Genomic DNA, 15746 nt, shown 5'->3' with positions numbered 1-15746 from the left:
CCTCTCTTTTGCCTCAGCAGAACCGAGAGGCAGAGTCTGGTATGATACCATGGAAGGGCAGCACAACCATCCTCATCACCTAGGGGACCAGAACAACCCTCTGTGCAAACTGCCAGGGCAGGAGTTCCAGCATGACCCTCAGGTAAGTGCAGCTAGCTCTGATCTGTCTCCCTCTGTCTCTTACCTTCATTCTATAAAGGTCTCCTGATTTCTTAACATTTAGCTGCCTTTGCCCCCCTCCTTTTGTTTTTAGTGCAGTTATTGCAGTTTTAGGGAATATCCAGTTTGGAATTCTGCCAGCCAGCCAGCGTTTCCTGAACCTGCTTTTTGATTATAATAAGAGAAAAAGGAAATAGTTTGAATTTTGCTTAAAGCAAGTGTTTTTAAATCATCTTATGAAAACATACTGAGTTGGCTTTCTCATGTCTTTGATTCTTTGAAGAAAAGGCCACAGTAAAATAGATGATTGTGTAAGTGAATAAATGAATTTTATCTCCTTTTATAGTTTCATAGTAAGTGCTGAAGAAGTAATTACCAAATAAAAGAAAAATCCCATTCTACATGGAACTGTAGGATCCCTGTGAGTCTCTGGAACTCATCCTGCAGTGTATTTTGTCCATACTAGCAGCTCCCCTCTCTTAGCTCCCCTGCCTTTCTGCAGAAGGGAGCTAAAACCAGGATTAACCCAGAATCTGCATAATCATGAAACTTGGATTTTGTGAATTCTGGCTGCTTGACTTTTCATCCTGTTTCCTGTTGATCAGTTTTGCCCCTGTGTTATTTTAAGGAATTAACCAAAAGCATCACGGAGGGCTGTGAGAAAGAAGAGGGTTGTGTCATGGTGTGATGTGCCCTGAGGAGGGCTGGGGGTGATCCTGTGTTGTTCTGCAGTGCAGAGCTGCCCCAGGCTCCCTGAGTCAGAAGTTGTCCCTGGGAGAGCTCTGGCAGAGGCCAGCACAGGCTCTGCACACAGTGACTGCACTGCTGGGAAAGTACCATGGTGTGGAGCAAAGCCCCCTCTCCTAATGTAGCAATTTGTCATATTAAGTCATTTAATAATAATTGAATCCCCTTGATTAATCTCCTAGAATTAGCCAGTTGCATTTTGAGCAATTAGGGTTAATTACTGCCTCATTTGGCAGGATAGTGCCCCTGTAATTATTTCATGAACAAGATTAGGAAGTGTTCCTGTGCAGCAGATACATTCATGGCATCTTGGAGCACATGGTAGAATTTGTAATGACATAGTTAAGTGTAATTAGTAGCTAATAATCTGTGTTCTGCTGTGATGCTGATGCTGAGTGGGCTCATTTTGCTGTATGGTCATTGTTCAGTGAAACCTCCCCTCAACTCTGTAATACCCAACTTCTGTTAATGGAGGGCTCTAGTAAACTGTTCTGAGAATAATCTCATTTGGAATTAGAATTGCAGGAAGACTTCCTTTGGTTTTGCTGTCAAAATAGCATAAAAAGGCCTGAATAGCAAAAATATTAGTCTACCAAGGAACTGGAAAAAATGCATATAAAAAGGTAGTATTTAGAAGCCTTACATTGGTGCCATGATAGGGTTGATGATGGCATATTTCTATTTTTCCATTTTTCAGGAATATATTCATGCATAATTTTTCAAATCTCTGATACTTTTTACCTGGAAGAATCTGACATTGCATCCTTTCTTTCTTCTGAAAATCTGAGTAATGCAGACATGCTGTGTAACAGTTTGTGGGAAGGAGGGAGGGAGATTTGGGAAGATATACCCCAAGGAAGTTTATCAGCAAGAGGAAGAGCATTTTCTAGTTCCAGAGTGAAGGTGCTAATTATTTAAATCTCCAGATTACTTAGTGTTTATAGCAGTAAGCAATAAAAATTATTTAGGAGTAAATCAGTGATATAAAAATATAGAGTTGTAATTTTTCACTTACTTTTCATACTAAATAAACACAGTAACTCACTTTTAAATAACTCTTTTTATATACTCACATCTTAGCAGCAGAGCTGTTAAGACATTATTTCTATGGTAATTTTAATTTCTTTGTGAACGTCACCTTGTCCTACTATTTCCAAGCTGGTATTTCTCAGGCACAGAATATCTGGATAGCAGGATAGATCCCAGTCATGCTGACAGGGATGCTGAAACTTTGAAACTTTAGGCAAATTCTTCAGCAAACTTTAAATTCCAGGTAACAGGTCAGGTGAAGGATATTTTATGACTGTGTAGTCTAATTTTGAAGCTCAAGTTGAAAAACCTGATGTATTCTTCAATAATTACTTGGCTACCTGTTTGAAGGATAATCCATATTTTAAAAGTTTCCTCATCTCTTGCAAGCTTAGAAGTTTTCTTTAATCAATCTGTTCTAATGTGTTCTCATAAATTCACACTGGAATTTCAGCCTCAAAGTATGGAAAATTCTTTTCAGGTAGGCATTATTGAATGGAGGCAAGTGTATAATTTTGGACATCCTGAAAGGATTTGAAATGCTGATGTTGATAGTAAATCATTGCTTATAATGTGTGCCTGTTCCACGGGAGGGGCTGGAGCTCCCCCACTACTGCTGCAGATGTCTTTTAAAGGTGAAATTAGTTACAGTAAATGTCACTCAGATGAAGTATGCACTTTAGAAGCAAGGAAACCATTCTTTTAAAATTAATGATGCATTGCAAATATCAGAAAAAACCTTATATCCAGCATAAAGATAATTAAAATTCAGGTCAGAAGTGTATGACTTAGTCGGGCTAAATTTTTTAATGAGATTTCAGAAAATTAATTGGGCGAGTATGTTTTCACTCTTCTAAAGAATATTTCATTCCATGGCTGTACAGGAAAGATGCTTTTATTGGCATCTGAAGATTGTACTGTCTGACTTTTTAACTGTTGTTAAGTAATCTTAACAGTTTTTAGGTTGATGACAAATACTCTAAATGCCTGCAGCCCTTTGTGCAAGGCTGACTGGTGCCTGTTTTCCACATGCCAGTCAGCAGTAAAACAACTGATTTTATTATTAATTAACATTAGGTCTCTGGGTTTCTATATTGTGCAATTAGCAGTGAACATTCCCCTTTCTCAGCCCATCCAGCCTTTGATTCCCTGTGCCTCTGGGGAGCAGGGGACAGGCCTGGCTCTGCAGTGGGGCTGTGGTTGTGATATTTTTGTGCTCCTTGGCCCAAAACAAGGGCTTAGAGGCTGCAGGCAGAGCTGCTCCCACAGTTCTCTTGGGGCTGCTCAGGCTTTCCCCAGATCTTTAGTAATTACAAAGAGGTAAATGTATTGGCCAAACACTAATTGTTCTGGAGACTGAAAGCTTCTGTAGAACAGATTTTCTTCATCTTCCCTACCTCAAAACAAATTCTGGACATCTACTCATTAAGAAAAATGAAATACAACAGATGTGTTGAGGGTGTCCTGGCTGCCTGTCCCTAGGCAGGGTTTGGAGGGGGCTGTTGGATCTGCAGCTGCACAGCTGGGTGTTTGTGCCCCTGCCTGCTCAGGTGCCTCTGCCACTGACAGCCCCCAGAACAGTCTGTGAAGTACAAACTACAGCCAAGGAACAAGTCTGTAGCAAGGAATTTCCTAATCCTGCCTTCCCCATTTTTGGTTCCTTTATAATGGATGTTATGTTTGGGATGTGGAGACTCCCAGGAATCCTTGGCCCTTGCACATCTGTTCTGAACAGAAGCTTTTATTTCATTTGGGATTTTTTAGTGTTATGAAACCTTACCAATTCTGTTCTGCAGACAGTCTTGTAACACCTCAAAATTCGAGACTAAAAGCCCTGGCAAAATTCTCCCTGAAGTTCTATGACAAGGGCTGCCTTTCCTGCTTTTGCCAGCTTTGGAATTTGTGCTCTGGCATTCCTGGTTCCACCTCACAGAGCACATGTATGCCAGAGGAGATGTCCAGAAGAGCTTGTTCTTGGAACAATCTCTGCATTTCTTCTTAAAAATGAATGAGTTTTTTTATTCACATGAGGAATTCTGTGACTTTAATCTTTGGTGCTTTTTTTTTTTTTTCATGGAGTAGGAGAAGAATGAGACTTCCTGTGTGCATGAAGAGAACAGCCTTTGTCTCAAAACAAGTTCTTCCCAGACTCTGCCCTTCCCTGGGAACAGAAATGTGCAAACAGCCCAGTTTTCACAGTGCCCAGTGGTTGGGGTTCTTTTTGCTTTTTTTCTCTCATTTTCTTATTTTTATTTAGTTGGTTTTTTTTTGTTTTGTTTTTTTTTTGGTTTTTTTTTTTTTGTTTTGTTTTTGTTTTGTTTTTGTTTTTGTTTTGTTGTTTTTTTAAATTCAAGCTCCATTGTTGAACTTGACACCTGATTTGTAGAGGCAGGGGCTTGATTTTACTGCACTGATGGAAACCTGAGCCTAAATCTGTCCTAAAAATGTGAAAATGTATTTTTATTGGACAAGTTTGAAGATTGTGGTGGTATCTTACTACACATAACTTATATCTGTACATGAAAACTCTGAAGTTCGTAGAAATGAAGATCACAGGTTGTTTGAATGAATAGGGATTGTTTCTTTGCCAGCTTTCTTAAAAATTGTGGTGGTTAATTGTGGAAGGACATGAAAACAATGGATTGCCCCTGTCAAAAGTCATGAAATGAGTGAAATGTGTGGAAGATGAGCAGGCAGGAGTGTCCTGGTGTTCTGTGTGCCTTACACAGTGCTCAGGTGCTGAGCTCCCTGCTCAGGTTCATGGGAGGAGGTGAAGGTTAAACATAAGCAGAAGTGGCCTGTGACCAGGAGGGAGCTTTCTGGTGCAGTTTGGGCTCACCTGAGGATGATTTGTTCCATAATCAAACATCTCCTTCCCTCTCTGGAAGCTCTTTGCTTTAATTAGGTCTGATAGGTTGTGATAGCCCATGCAAATGTAGGTCATTGCATATGTAAATGTGCAGCTGCAGTCCTGGCAGTGCCAGAACACATCAGCAGAGGTGTCCAGGCATGGGCAGCATCACCCCCAGCAGCAGCAGCCTGGGGCTCTCCCTGCCAGAGGGGCTGGGGCACTTTCCCCTCCATTGCCTTACTTTTGGTTATGTTCTCGAGTTCACAAGTTGGTAGATACTTCTGGGCATGTGCTTGAAACGTTAATTTGCACTTAAGCACTCTTAGTAAACACACACTAACCATTTGGGAAAGGCAAGTGGGAACTGTCCTTGGTTTCAGCGTGAATTTCTTTCTGAAAGAGAAAGTTTTGTAGTAGTTGCCTCATAAAGTGTTAGAAGCACAGTTTCTATTGTGAATGGTAACTCCAAGTTAGAAAAGCTTTTGCTCAGACTTTCTTACTGCTCAAGAACAGCTCAGGAGGCACATGGACACGGTGAAGGAAATGTTGTGATTCCTTTCTATTTTTAAATTAGGAAAAAGTGCTTTGTAGGTTTATGTGCTGACACCTTCGTTTTGTCTGGGGAAAGTGGTTTGTCTTTACAGGTTAAGGAACTCCCTTAGCAGTTCGTGTGTAAAACGGTTGGGAAGCAGAGATGTTCCTGGTGGGAACCAGGAAAATGGGACAAGTGCCTGTGTGCAGACTGGGCCTGGTGTTTGTTCAGTGCCTGGAAGGAGCTGAGTGCTCCCATGCACTGTCACAGGTACTGAGGAGTGGCTCTGTTTATCAGACCCCTGCAAAGAGAGGTTGCAGCCAGTTTGAACTGAGAAGACTGCAGGGGCTGATTAATTGGAATATTTGTTTGTCTGCTTTCATCCTGTGTTGCCTTACTGTGGTGATAATTTAGTAACTTAGAGGAGAATGCATGTAAACAATAAAGCAAAACAACTGCAGCCTTCTGCCCTTTATGTGCTAACTGTGGTACCTGTTCCTCATCACTGACAGGATGCTCCTGCTTTACTGGATAGTGTACACTGCCAGACTTGGAGAAGTGAATCCTTACACTTTAATTTTGGTTTGGTTTTTGTTCTCTCTGTATATGCAGCATGATTCCAAGCACAGCACAAGCACTGAGAGCTGACCCAAACTTTGATTGCAGTTGATGGCTGGTGATCTGTCCCAGAGTGCTCTGAAAGGGAACCATGGCCTGAACTGCTTGAAGGATACACTTGGGGAATTGAGCTTCCTCTTGGTGTGAGACTTGCCTTCAGAAATAGCTGCTTGTGCTGGTGCTGGGCTGGAAGCTTTCCCTGCATTTCAGATCCCAGTCCCAGCCCTGTCCTGCTGCACTAGGCAGTGACAGTGGTGGCAGTGGCCCCTTGTGCTGGGTGTGCTTGGGCTGCAGGGACAGCTCAGCCCTGGGAAGCCCTTCCCCACCCCCAGCCTGTGCCAGGAGCTTCTCTTTTTGTGGGTTTTGATGCAAACTCTGAAATGGCTCAAGTTGCTGAAACTTGACAATGTTCTACTTGGCACGTGTGCTAACTTTGAGTATTTAATTTTCATGATTTCTTTTTTAAACGTTGTTTGGCAGCCGTGATAATGACAGAGGAGAGCAGGAGGGCTCTGGGGAGCAATCCCAGTCCATGGGGCTGTGTGTCCCTGCCCAGGTGTTTACCTGGCACTGCTGGGCTGCAGCAGCAGCATCTCCCAGGTGACTCAGGCAGGCAGAGCTGTGAGAGGCTGTGCAGCGAGGGAGAGCAGTTTGGGATTAATTAGTTACTTACACGGAAAGCAAGACTTTAATTCCCTTTTCAGAGAAGTCATTTGGCTTCCTCCAGCCTGTGTTACTGCTGTCTGAAGGAATTGGTGTGTGTGGTGGGGCTGTTCTCCACTGTGAGCAGCAGGGCTGAGTGGCCCTGGTCGCTGAGTGCCTTTGCTCCCACAGAGACATTTCCCGGCGTTCCCCTATCGCTGCACCCTGGCAGATTTCCAGATCGAGAAGAAGATCGGCCGAGGCCAGTTCAGCGAAGTTTACAGAGCAACTTGTCTCCTGGACAGGAAACCTGTGGCACTGAAGAAGGTGCAGGTGAGCATCTCAGTGCAGGGTCCTGCTCCAGGCAGGATGGGGACATTCAGGGGCTGCCAGGTGACCTGGAGGCACAGAGAAAATAGAACTGCAAGTTCTCCATCCCTCACCACCCTGTGGGTTCCTGTGGCCAGGTCAGGATTACATAGCAGCAGTGCCATCTCAGATTTATTTCAAATTTCACCCTTTACTTCATGAAAAGGGTTCACCAAGTTGATACTAACTGTGTGAAGCAGCAAGGCCCTGTGGCTGTGCTGGTGCCATGAGGAGCTGCCATCCCAACACAGCTGAACCATGGCAACATGGAAGGGAAAAGGGCTGGAGCTTGCTGCTGGAGTTGCAGAAGAATTTGTGAAAACTTGGGTGTCAGAAGTGTAGAATTTTTAAACTTGGCTGAAAGTATTGGGCAGTATTCAGAACAGCATTTTGTTTGGAGAAATTTGCCTTTAATCCTTCAACACATCCTCCCAATTCTCATTCCCAGTGACTTAGTGATCATTGCAGAATGAATATTAATGCTCCAAGTTATTGTTAATTATTACAGAGAAATCAGTGGAAGCTATGTCTGTTTAAAAGAGAAAAGTAAACATTTTGTCTTCTATTTACCATATGAAATTAAAAATAACCAATGAAAATCACAGCAGCAAATTCACAAACTTGTATCTTTATTTTTCATGCTGCTTAGAATATTGCCTATGGGTTTTAAAATTAATTTTACCCCAATGTTATCCCTGTGGTGGTTTCAAAATAAAGAAAACATTGATCTTTCTTTGATCTGGGGATTGTGTGAATACTCATTACAGTAGAGGATGTACAAATTGGGGAAGGAAACACCACTGCTTGTTAAAGTATAAGGAACTTGTTTTTTGTTGTTTCATTTTTATCTTCTGTGTTTTTGTGTTTGAAGATTTTTGAAATGATGGATGCCAAGGCAAGGCAAGATTGCATTAAAGAAATTGACCTCTTGAAGGTAAGGAATTTTATAACAACTTTTTTCCTTTTTTTTCCTTTTTTTGGGTTTTGATTTTTGTTTGTTTTGTTTTGTGAAAAAAAATGTTTTCAGGTTGGCAGATAAAGTAAAGGAGAAAGCAGTTTTGCCTGTACATGTCATGTACATTTGTGTATAAATATTACACATGAAAAATTATATTTTAGATAAAGGCTTTGAAACCAGAGTATGTTTAAGTGATTAAAACAAGTAGTGATTTCAATGCCTTTGTAATTTATTTTAAATTGTTGATTAAAAGCATAGACATGTTGCACTTTAAATATCTATTTGTAGTAAATGCAACAGACTGCAAAAGGCTAAAAATTTAGTTTAGCTAGTCAAATTTCATTATAAAAGTATTAAATAATTACTTCTGTGCCTTTAGGCTTGTGCCTGTGATTTTAGGGATTTTTTTTTCAAATTCATGCAGCTGTAGCCTGAGTGTGGGCTGTAGGTAAGGATAAACATGAGCCAGTTGCTCAATAGTCATGGAGGAAGATAATGCCAAGGTTTACATTCAGAAAAGATCTGTGATTTTTTTGGGTTCTAGGAAAAAAATATTCAAGCATCAGTTGGGACTGTAAGAATGAACTATATTGAAATGAAGGAAAGGAATTAGTGAAGAAGGCAGCATAAATAATAGGATAATAAACTGACATATGCAATTTGCCTGTTATTGTCCTCCTTCAAAGTTTTAATTTAGTTTTTTTGTTATTTAAAGGGGAAAAGAGACCTTGAGTACTGTAACCAACAGCTGGGAGTTTGTTTCTATTTAATGAGGGGGAAAAATCAGTTATTGCTTAACAAGGCACCCTTCAGGACAGTGCTTTGAAATGTTTTTTAACAGTAACAAGTTTCCTGTAGAAGAGGTTGTTTCACCCTGTTTGGGTGGAATTTGTCTTGGCTAAGGACACCTCCAGGCTGGGAAATGCTGATTGTCACAGGGTTCTGTCTGGAGCAGCTCAGCCCAGGCTGTGCCTGGGACTCGTCACAGCCACGCTGTAACTGCTGCTCCTGCTTTCCCTCCCTCTGCAGCAACTGAACCACCCCAACATCATCAAGTATTTGGATTCCTTCATTGAAGACAATGAGCTCAACATAGTCCTGGAGCTGGCTGATGCTGGGGATCTCTCTCAGATGATTAAGGTAAGGACTTTAATCATCTAGTGTCCATCCTGGGGTGCTGCAGACCCCCAGGATTAGGCACACCTGGGGCAGTAGGTGAGCACAGCTGGGTTAGAAGCACTTATTTCTCCTCTTGCAGTTTTGCACAGCCATAGGCTGCTTTCAGACCTGAACCAAAGTGTCTGGTGGCAAATTAAACTCCCCAGGCCATGCCCTGAGTTTGTGGTCACTGCTGCAGAGGGAAGTGCCTGTGATCTGCTGGGACACGTGTAGTACTTGCAAGGTTGATTTACTCAGCCTTGATTGATGGGGACATTTAATTACTGCTGGGTTCACTATTCACATCACCTGTCTGCCACTCTGAAGACATTCAAGGAAGTCTATTGACTTACTTTGCAGTGGGGATTTGGGTTTGAGGAAATGTTTCAAGTACTTGTTCTTCTTTTATGTTGCTCTTAGGAATACTTGTATTGCTGCAAACCAGCTTTAGTTAAGCTGTTACCACCTGCTTTTATATTTTCCTTGACATGTTAATCTTTAGACATACATCCCTTGTGAGAACAGATGTGTTATATCATGTTTGTTAGCACTCTCAACCTTCTCTCCATGTTTTACCTGGTTTTTGCTATCATTATTCTGTAATTATCATAAATGAATGTTTGGAAAGTTCTCCTCCTCCTTGTTGTCACAGCTAAAATATCTTATTAACAGATTTGTTTTCTTTGCCAGCACAGCTATGAGGCACTAGGCCAAAGGCTGTCAAATAAGTTAGCCATTCAGTCCATAGTCAGTGGCTAAATTTCCAGCATCAAGGAGAATTTGAGTGATCTGGGTGGCTGCTGGGAGCAGGGATTGGCAGAGTCCCTGCTGGGAGAGCCCCAGAGCTCCAGGCTGGCCTCAGTCGGGGTGAGGGGCTCTGCCCTGAGCTGGGGGGCACAGCTGCTCCTCCTGCTCTGCCTTTGTCCTCCCTGCTTCTTCAGGGCTTCTGCTGCCTTCTGCAGAACCCCATTTTCTCTTCCTGCCATTTCCTGGGAAACTTGCCACTCCTCTCGAGCTTTCTGTGGTTGTAGTTGAAGATGGAAAAAACCCAGGGATTGTGAGAGCAGGAGTTAGGGCTGGGTGAGACCTTCCTGTGCTGTGCAAGGGTTCTGCTTCAGTTTGTAGTCTTAGCTTACAAAAGCTTTACCTACAGAATTGTAAGATTTCATTATATGAAATATTTGTGATTTTTAGTTGTCTGTAGTTTTTAATTTAAAAATACTGATAAATATGTTCATTTACTTATTAGGGTTGGCTGTTTAATTTTTTAAAATAACTTTGTGTCATTATAATATGAGTTACATTTTCCAAAACATAACTGGTAGAGTTTCAGATTGATGCCTTGCCTGGTGCTGGACTGTGCTGGCTTCCAGTGCCTGCAGCTCTGTGTTCTCTCTTAATTTCAGGCATGAAGATGTATTTATTTTTTTCAAGGTCATATAAATGAAGTTTTTCAACTCGTGTCAGTCTAGGAATTCAATTTTTTTTTGTTTCTAATAGAGGTAAAAAAAACCAAACCAAGCCCTAAGCCCAAGAGGGAACAAAAGCTTCCCCCTAAATGCAGCTCCAGGGGAGTTTCCCCAACAGCCCCTCTCTGGAGCTGCAGCTCCTGTGTGGGTTTTCAGTGCAGCAACAGTGACAGCCCTGGGAAGGTGTGAGGTGATAAAGCCAGGGCCTGTCTCTGTCACGCCCTGGTGCCTGCATTATTTATGAAGGATGTAGAGCTGCAGGAAAACCCACTGGAGAGTTGGGACTTCCTTGTAAATGTCAGGCAAACCTTATTGGACATGACATTTAGAAAATTATCACTAGTGGTCTTGCATATCCTCTCTCAAATATTTTAATGAGAATTAAATAATTTTATTGTGTATATAACACTTTCTCCCTCACCCTCTGTAATTCCTCTGTGCTCTCTCTCGAGTTTTGGGTTGAGACTGTTGCAATCTGTCAGATTTGCTGCCTGGGGAATTGCACAGTCATGCCCCTTCACAGCTGATCTGCAAAAGGAAATTTGCCATTGCTTGAGTCAAACACGAACTGGTAACAGCATTTCACATAAAATAGAGAATGTGACAAGGGACATCAGATGTCAGTGTGAGAGGGGAGAGCAGGAGATGCAGAAAGGGGCAGTATCTCTCCCCTCCTTTATTCCTGCTGCAGATGGGAATTCTCGGGGTGCGATGCAAAGGAGGCGCAGCTGTGGTGAGGCAGGAGGGTGTGCAGCTCTCCCTGTGCCACCCTCCGTGGCAGGACATGGGGCAGTGGGAAACCTCTGCAAGTGTTGGAGTGTGTTTTGTTCATGCTCTGGCTGTAGGGCTGGCTCAGACAAGCCAGGGAGCAAGGATGTGAACCCTGCAGTTTTGGGATGCCTGGGTGCGGTGCCAGACATGGCTGCTGTGCCCCCTGCACGGGAAGGAGAGCAGCTGAAGGTCTGCAATGCTTGGCCTTCCCTGAAGTGTGCAGCTGGCTCTTATTGCTCTAGTGGGTTTAAGAAGACTTGAGGATTGCAGGGAGCCAGGGCCACGCTGCACTCCATGGTGCTGCTTTGTGCTGCCCATTGTCCTGAGAGCTGGGAGGCACCTGAGGTCCCTGGAACGAGCACCCCCAGCTCATCAGGAGTGTCTGCCTCACCACAGAGTGCAGCTCATTTAGCATTCCTATTATGCATGAAATAGAATATATTATTCTACCTGATCACAGAAGAAACATGGATACTTCACTGATGCTCTGGCCATCTTTTAAAAAACGGGAAGCAGATTTCCTTATCCTTGTTAGTAAGACAATGCAATAATGAATGTTTACAAGGAGGGGGTTTGATGGTCTTTTGTTTCTTAAGGCAAAATATTTGAGACATTTGTTGTTTTGAGGCATTAAATATGTTTTGCAAGGTAATTAAGGAGATTAATGCTAATCATAATTGTGTCCATTCAAAAATGTCAAACCTATTTAAGCATATTTTTCATAATAGTTGTTAATTAGTGAAGTGCATCGAAGTTTCCACACGGAGAGGAGGAGTTAAAAGCTAATCAGAAGAAAAGTCATGCAGCTGCAGATCTGGAAGACATGAGCAACTTGCAGCTGACTAACACAATTCCAGGAACAAGTCAAATACGTTGCTTTTTCACTGATCTTTTATTTATTTCCTCCCACAGTATTTTAAAAAGCAGAAACGGTTAATCCCGGAAAGGACGGTGTGGAAATATTTTGTGCAGTTATGCAGTGCAGTGGAACACATGCACTCCCGCAGGGTGATGCACAGAGGTAACATTAATTCAGTCTCTTTTCACTGAATAATAATATAATGTTCCAATTAGTAAGCGCCTACATTCAAAAACAATTATGCTGATGTTCAGCCAATGCATGTTTAGAGAGGCTGGAGCTGTGAGATGGATTTCTCCTTCTGTCTCTGCCTCATTGTTAAAGCATTCAGGCCAAAGTGAGTGTGGTATTAGGAAGATGAGCTGCTTTGTATTCCAGACACTGATATTAAGTAGAAGAGTCAAACTTGCCATTAGAAAAGTGTCAGAAATAAAATGCTGAGACTCCTGGATACAGTGAACTCTAAGAAATAGTCTTCATTATATTAGCTGTGACCTTAGAGAGTTGAGAAGAGTTTTCCTGTCTTGCAGGCTTTTCTGAAATATTAATACAAATATGTCCCACACTCTCATAACCTCTTCTCTATTTTCATTAATTATTTTTGAGTCTCTTGTCTCAGAACATCTTATAACTTTGAGCTCTGTCCAAAAATTTCACTACTGCTTTCAGTGTCAGTGAAGTGCTTTGGGAAGGACTGGGCTCAGGAAATGCAAATTTCCCAAAAGGCACCAGCACCCATCTTGGCTGCTTGTTATTTCCTTGCTCCTTTGAAGGAGGCAATTCTTCACTATATTTGTCAGCAATGTGATATCATTTTTGCTCCATTACCCATCCCCTGATGCAGTGTATCAGTTCTACCTGAGTTAGGTCTGTAATTGGTGGCTGAAAGGGGGAGCCTCTCAGTTGGGTCTGTTCTAACATGAGGAAAGAGCCTCTAAGTCAGTTCTGACACAACTGCTTGGGAAACGGGGCTTGTAGTGATTTCTACCCTCCATGAACCAGCTGGGCTGTGTGGAGCCCAGAATTTGTGTGGATGTGGAGCAGTAATGACCCTTGCATCAGGGGATGGTGGTGGGCAGTGCAGCTTCCTGTGGAAAGTGATCATCCCCGAAGAGAACTGGGCTCATTTCTTTGATTTCCAGCAGTGGAAGAGGTTGCCTCTGTTCTGTTGAGCTGTTCTCTACATTTTCCCTCGTTGGTATTTCTTGTGTGCTGGGAAGTGCACTCTGATTTTTGTGTCTTTGCAGAGCTGGAAGCCTTGGAAGATTGAGCTTATCAAAGCTCTAAAGAAACACGGTTCTGCTCGAGCCTCTTTGTACCCTGAGCGCTCCAGGCAATGCTTCTATTGCAGCATTAGAACCAAATAACCTTTTGTGGCTTTGACCTTTTACCTTTTTCTTCTTGCAGACATAAAACCAGCCAACGTGTTTATAACAGCCACAGGGGTGGTGAAGCTGGGAGATCTTGGATTAGGCCGGTTTTTTAGTTCTAAAACCACTGCAGCACATTCCTTAGGTAAGCTGGTACTCGTTAAGCAGGGCCTGGCGTGTGCTGCCAGCTCTGATGTCCTTCCTCCATGGTGACAGGGTGGGAGGCAGGGGATGGCATGCATTTCCAGCCATGTGTGTTTTAAATGCTCTTCGGAGGCATTAATAGGTATCTTCTGTTTTAAAGTCTATTATTTTTTTCTGGAAGGCCTGGCCTGGTGTGTGTTTTTCAGCAAATGCAGTTTTTCCACTCTAAATAGCACTTTGCCTGTGCTGTGCTTTTGGAATTCAGTGTTACCCCCAATACCTTTTACATTTTACCTTTGCTGGTCAGGGCTCTGCCCTGACTGGGGCTGGGGCTGCCAGGTGGGTGAGCCCTCATGGCTCATCTGTCCCAAAAAAGGAACATCACTTGAAATTTGGCCTATTCTTTAAACATCCAGGTTTTCTCCATATCTTCCACATATCTCAAGGTTGTCTTCCTCATTTTTTCCATTAACATGAATTCTAGTGCTATAGAAAATTGCATAGTTATGCAGTTCATTCTTCAAGTCTTACAGTATAAAGTATTTCATAATTGTGTTTCTAACCTCTTGAGAAGTGGCTGATTTTCCATTTTTATTAAGGGTCTGAATTTTTTGAGTCCCAAAGGTGCTTCCGTATTACAGCAGTGAAGGAACTTTGGCTTTTGTTGCAATATTTAAGCTCTTTTAAACTGATGTCTCTCAGTTGACTTTGGAACACACGATATTTGTTTCATTTTTTGTGTTTGTGCAATTCCCTCCACTGAGTGTGTCTTGCTGAATCCTTTCTTGGATGTGACAAATTTCATTGCTAATACTGGCCAGCAGCATTTGGCTTCTCAGTGCACAAAGAAGGAAAATACCTGCCTTGTTTTGTGTGTTCTTAAAAAATAGGAGGCATTTCTATAATTGACTTTCATAAAACAGGAGATTTCAGATTTCCTTTTGTATCAAAAGCTGTCCCAGGATATATCCCCGCCGTACTTAATAGATGAAAATAAATGCTCTTCACAGGAAGTTACAATCACATCATCTGAGCAGGCCAAAATATGATCATGTCTAATTATATGATCTTATCCAGTTTGACTGCTGCACTTATTATATTAATAAGAATAAATTGGGGCTTGGAAACTGGCTGCACATGTAAGCCAAGCTTGTGACCTTTACCAGGGCTGCTCTCTCTTAATTGAGAAAGCTAGAGTAGGAAGAGCTCAGCCCCTGGTGCACAAACCCTGCCCTTCCTCACATCACTGCTGTCCTGCAAACAGGTGAGAGGCACAGGACAGAGGGAGCAGCAGTGAGAGGGACAGGAGGTGTGGGAGGGATGGACGCATCACCATTTCCAGTGCTTCTTGGATCCAAGTGAAAAAGAATATTTTAACAACGAAAATAATGCAGACCTGAAGCTTCTTTCTACTTTTTTGATAATTTGCCAGAGACAGAGGTTTTGTGGCAGCAGGAAATGGGCTGCTGTTGGGTTGGGTTTAATGAAGACGTTGCTGGAGGAGCTGTTTGGGCCGAGCAGCCCGGCCCCGAGCGGGCAGCGGCGCGGCCGGGCTGCAGGAGCGCCGCACTCCCGGCACTCCCGGGCTGCGTTGCCCTGGCAACCGCCCTGAACCATCATTTCTCTGGCTGCTGACCCATGAATTGAATGTGCGGCTTATGCAAATATATTCATCTCATTTCTGCCTTTGCTTGTATTTGCCAGCAGCAGACTGGCATGAAAGGGCATCAGGCAGTCCCGACCCGGCTGACAGGTGTAGCAGGGGCTCGGCAGCGCCCGGCGCCGCCGCCGCAGCGGAGCCGTAATTAGAGCAAGGAACAGAATGAACGTCAGATGAATTACCAGGCAGCAGATCATATTTGTCAGGAAGGATTGCATACATAAAAATTAAGTGACAGTACATGCCGAGGTAATGAAAGAAAAATGAAAGATTTGCCTGTACACAGCTCGTGAGATGCCGGCGAGAGCCGGGAGCGGTGCCGGGGCAGCAGATACTGAGGGGCAGGGAAAGCCCTGAGCCCTGGGAATCTCCATGGGCACCTCTGGAAATCTGCATGGGCACCTCTGCCA

General features: G+C 43.0%; 1 protein-coding gene across 5 annotated transcripts in view; it reads left to right on the top strand.

The window, feature by feature from the left end:
- The window catches only part of NEK6 (NIMA related kinase 6), a 116437-nt gene that overhangs the window by 88602 nt on the left and 12089 nt on the right, over positions 1-15746 (top strand). For 3 of the 5 annotated variants that reach the window (XM_056504996.1, XM_056505000.1, XM_056504999.1), the window contains exons 2-7: positions 21-142; positions 6771-6911; positions 7819-7881; positions 8935-9045; positions 12216-12324; positions 13570-13677. In XM_056504996.1, coding sequence (XP_056360971.1) covers positions 50-142; positions 6771-6911; positions 7819-7881; positions 8935-9045; positions 12216-12324; positions 13570-13677 — 625 coding nt within the window. In that variant the 5' untranslated portion in view covers positions 21-49. Of the gene's footprint in view, positions 1-17; positions 143-6770; positions 6912-7818; positions 7882-8934; positions 9046-12215; positions 12325-13569; positions 13678-15746 lie in introns of all 5 variants that reach the window. The other 2 variants (XM_056505001.1, XM_056504997.1) reach the window with 1 other exon arrangement.

This window comes from Oenanthe melanoleuca, chromosome 17 (assembly GCF_029582105.1).
Source record: "Oenanthe melanoleuca isolate GR-GAL-2019-014 chromosome 17, OMel1.0, whole genome shotgun sequence".
Classification (NCBI taxonomy): domain Eukaryota; kingdom Metazoa; phylum Chordata; class Aves; order Passeriformes; family Muscicapidae; genus Oenanthe; species Oenanthe melanoleuca.
Note: the sequence above shows the minus strand (reverse complement) of the source record. Positions and strands in the feature narration are given on the sequence as shown.